The sequence below is a fragment of the Atta cephalotes genome (assembly GCF_000143395.1).
Source record: "Atta cephalotes unplaced genomic scaffold scaffold00008, whole genome shotgun sequence".
Lineage (NCBI taxonomy): Eukaryota > Metazoa > Arthropoda > Insecta > Hymenoptera > Formicidae > Atta > Atta cephalotes.
In genome coordinates this window covers 2657276-2660788 of record NW_012130072.1, presented here as the reverse complement: position 1 = coordinate 2660788, position 3513 = coordinate 2657276, and the positions used below count along the sequence as shown (strand labels likewise).

Genomic DNA, 3513 nt, shown 5'->3' with positions numbered 1-3513 from the left:
AAATTAGTAGTTAAAACTTTTAGTCTCTCTCTCTCTCTCTCTCTCTCCTCTCTCTCTCTCTCCCTCTCTCTCGGGGGAAGATAGTCGAATGGTATGGAATATTGGACTTATTTTGTTTTATATTATTTTTAATTAATTGCTAACAAATCCCAAAATTACGTTTAATTTATCCATTTATTTTTCTCTTAAAAATTGTATATTAATTTTTCGAACTGAAAAATTAGCCTAGTTATATATTTACAGAAAATTTTCCTGTTTATCTTAACTTCTTTCTTTTTTTTCAAAATTAATTTCTTGAACAATTATTGAGTATAGCCTGTTTAAGAGATTTTATTTTTAGTCTTTAAAATTTAGTATCCTCCTCTTGACTACATATATATTTATAGCTTTTTATCTATAAAGGTCAAAGAGAATTCGTATCAGCATGAAAGTATAAAGGTATATATATATATATATATATTTCAGATATCTTCTGAGACGCCAACATGATTTTACGATATTTTAATAAAATGTTTAAAACATACTAAACTTTTTTCTTTTTAGTTTTTCAGAAAAGATATTTCTGAAGAAAAGTTGTAAAAAAGGAAATGTTAAAATAATTAATTTCTATACTAACACATACATTAAGACTATTTATAATTTAAAGAAGTCATTGATTAGATTTTTTCGCTGATTTTTTTGTTTTTTTAACAGGAGACACTGGTGGTGGCATTGGAACTTTAAGCACGATGATTTTCTTATCATCTTTAGAGGACACCGCCCCGATAAGTTTCGTGAGATCCATTAGCTTTTTTAGACTCGTTCGCTTTTTGAACATAAATCGAAACATTTCCAAATCCAGTGTGAAATTTGATATCGTCAGTGCGAGAATCAAGCTGTGTATAAGGCCTTTGTCTGTCATAAAGTTCGGCCTCGTCCTGTAAAATAAATTTTGTTGAAATTTTATCCGTGATTAATATAAGTGATGCTCACTCACCGTCCATTTGGACCAGATATGCTGTACATATCGATAATGTGCTGATTCACTTCCTCGGAAATCGAGCATACAACAATATCGCGTTTTCTCGTGATTTTCATAGCAAACCATTCGTTGATCATTTCAATATAAAGCAAAAGGGCGATTTTGTTCACTTTGTCAGGATCCGATTGCATAATTCTTAAAGTATGTTTGAAAAATTCTGCCTTCCTATGTGACCAAAGAAATATACAATTTCTGTATAATTAAGATGCATAAGATTTTAACATTGATAAAAAATGTTATTAAATACTCTTTCATGTCTTCGTCAGTAATCTTCATTGCATATTCATATAACATTTCCAATTTACTCTTAGGAATAATATCATATATATTGTATACATCTTTGACATTACTCGCATTCCTGTTACATACAGGTAGTATCGCATTTAAGCAGTCATCATTTGGTAATTGACTCGATAAATCTAGTCTATTGATTTCAACATCTGTCAAAAGACAAGTGACTCAGTGAGTTTTTTACACACAATAAATATTGATATGTACTATTATTAAGATTTAAATCATAGTAATTAGATATTATTTGAGAAATCAATTATATAATAACATGAAGGAAAAAAGAACTCTCTTACTTGATACTGCTTTTTCAAGTTGTTCCTTAACACTCTCGACATTCACTTTTAGCTTCTCAAATTGCTCTGTTCTACGTTTGATTTTCTTAGATCCAAATTGTTTATTCAATATCGTAATCTTATGATCCATGTCATTGATCTTGTCTTCATTGTCAAATTTTTCAAGTACTGGTGCTACTTCCCATCTCTCAGCTTCAAATAATCGAACTTTGCCAGTCCTTTTATTATGAAGTACCAGCATCGTCCGGGTTGATTCTTTCTTATAATCTGGTCTATTACCTTTATAAACAATATGTCCATTTGACAAAGCTAATACCGTTTTATTATCCTTTTGCTCGCGATACAAGCCACATGATATTTGCTTGACTTCTTCATCTTTAAGCTCACCATTTTGAAAGTTTACTGTATGACAAATTTATGAATTATATATATTATACAAATTTAAGATTATACTTAAATTAATAAAAATAATAATTGTTGAATAAAAACAATTAATATATAATTAAAACAATTAATATATAAAGTATAATAAATAATTGAGATAATAATATAATAACTGAATGTACTTGACGAAAATACATGTATAAAATATGTTAATATATAATTTTTTAAATACATAAATAAGATATTGTACGTTTAAATATGAATAATATTATAGTATAGTTAGTATATAATAACGTGAAAAACCGTTCATCTTACCAATAATTGGCTGAATTTTGTTTGATTGCACAATTACATCTTCGATAATCGCTTTGAGTTGCTTCATTTTTCATTTATTTATTCATTCATATATTTTAGCGAATAACTATATTGTTAAAGCCAGTGTGTTGTATAATATATTAACGTTATTAATCTGTCTATATAAATTAAAATGTTGCTTTTCGTGCGACACACAGGTTAGGTTTGCAACGTGAAACTAACAACATATGCCGTTTACATCGTGCGCAGCACGTTTAATGCGTAGTTTCTGCTGATTGATCATATATTCGTGGCATGAAAACCAGCTCTTAAAAATCGTGGCAATTACAAATTAGAAGTATACCCAAAAACTTCGATTCTTTCCTTTCGTTACTTTTTTTAGAACTTTCAGAAATTCAAATTATTTTGTCTTTATGTCAAATTTAGTTATAAGCAGACTAAAATTTAATTATGTCGTTAATCGCACACAGACTATGAGCATTAATGTAAAAAAGTGATCATTTCTCAGAAAATTTGTGAAAATTTCCGAGGAAAAGAATCGAAGTCTTTGGGTGTACATTTACTAAAACGTTCTCTCCGAGGAAAATTTTATTCGAAATATACATATAATACACGTAACATATACTATGTAGTATAATATATAGAGTAAAATCTTCCTTGGAGAAGACGAATGTGGTCTAGAATTAGAGAAACATAAAATTATTTAAAATCACGAGATAAAAAGTTATAATTTAAAATGTAAACTAAAAATAAATAATATGTAATATGTAAAATTTTAGGCACAAAAAATAGCAAATGAAAAACCTGGTTAGCTGCGCCACATTGTTGCTAAATTTTGGAATAAAATATGATTTATTTTAGTCAATAGGTTTTTTTACTCATTGAAAAATTTAAAATAACAATTACGGGAATCTTAGAGAGACTTTAATTAAATTCAAATTAATTTTATCAGCGATTAATTCAATCGACAGAATTGTTTAAAGCAAAATTTCTAACTATATATTTCCGTGCGTTTCCTAATTTAATCTTTTTCCTATATCTTAAATAAGAAAAACTAAATAATTCTATTCGTATTAAAAATTATATTAATAAATCAAATAAGGAGAAATAGGATAGCAGCTAGATTGTATTAGGTGTACAATTTTGCTTCCGCCATTTTTTTTCCTAAAATTCGAGACTTTATTGTAAAAAAACTAGGTTATACATTTA

General features: G+C 27.6%; 1 protein-coding gene across 1 annotated transcript; it reads right to left on the bottom strand.

Annotated features, from left to right (window-relative positions):
* Window positions 1–649: 649 nt before the first annotated feature.
* LOC105627147 lies at window positions 650–2371 on the bottom strand. The gene is made up of 5 exons (XM_012208433.1): window positions 2305–2371; window positions 1606–2007; window positions 1269–1461; window positions 977–1186; window positions 650–917 (listed from the first exon to the last, which is right to left on the bottom strand). Exons 1-5 carry the CDS (start codon window positions 2369–2371, stop codon window positions 650–652), a joined length of 1140 nt encoding a protein of 379 aa, XP_012063823.1.
* Window positions 2372–3513: the final 1142 nt, after the last annotated feature.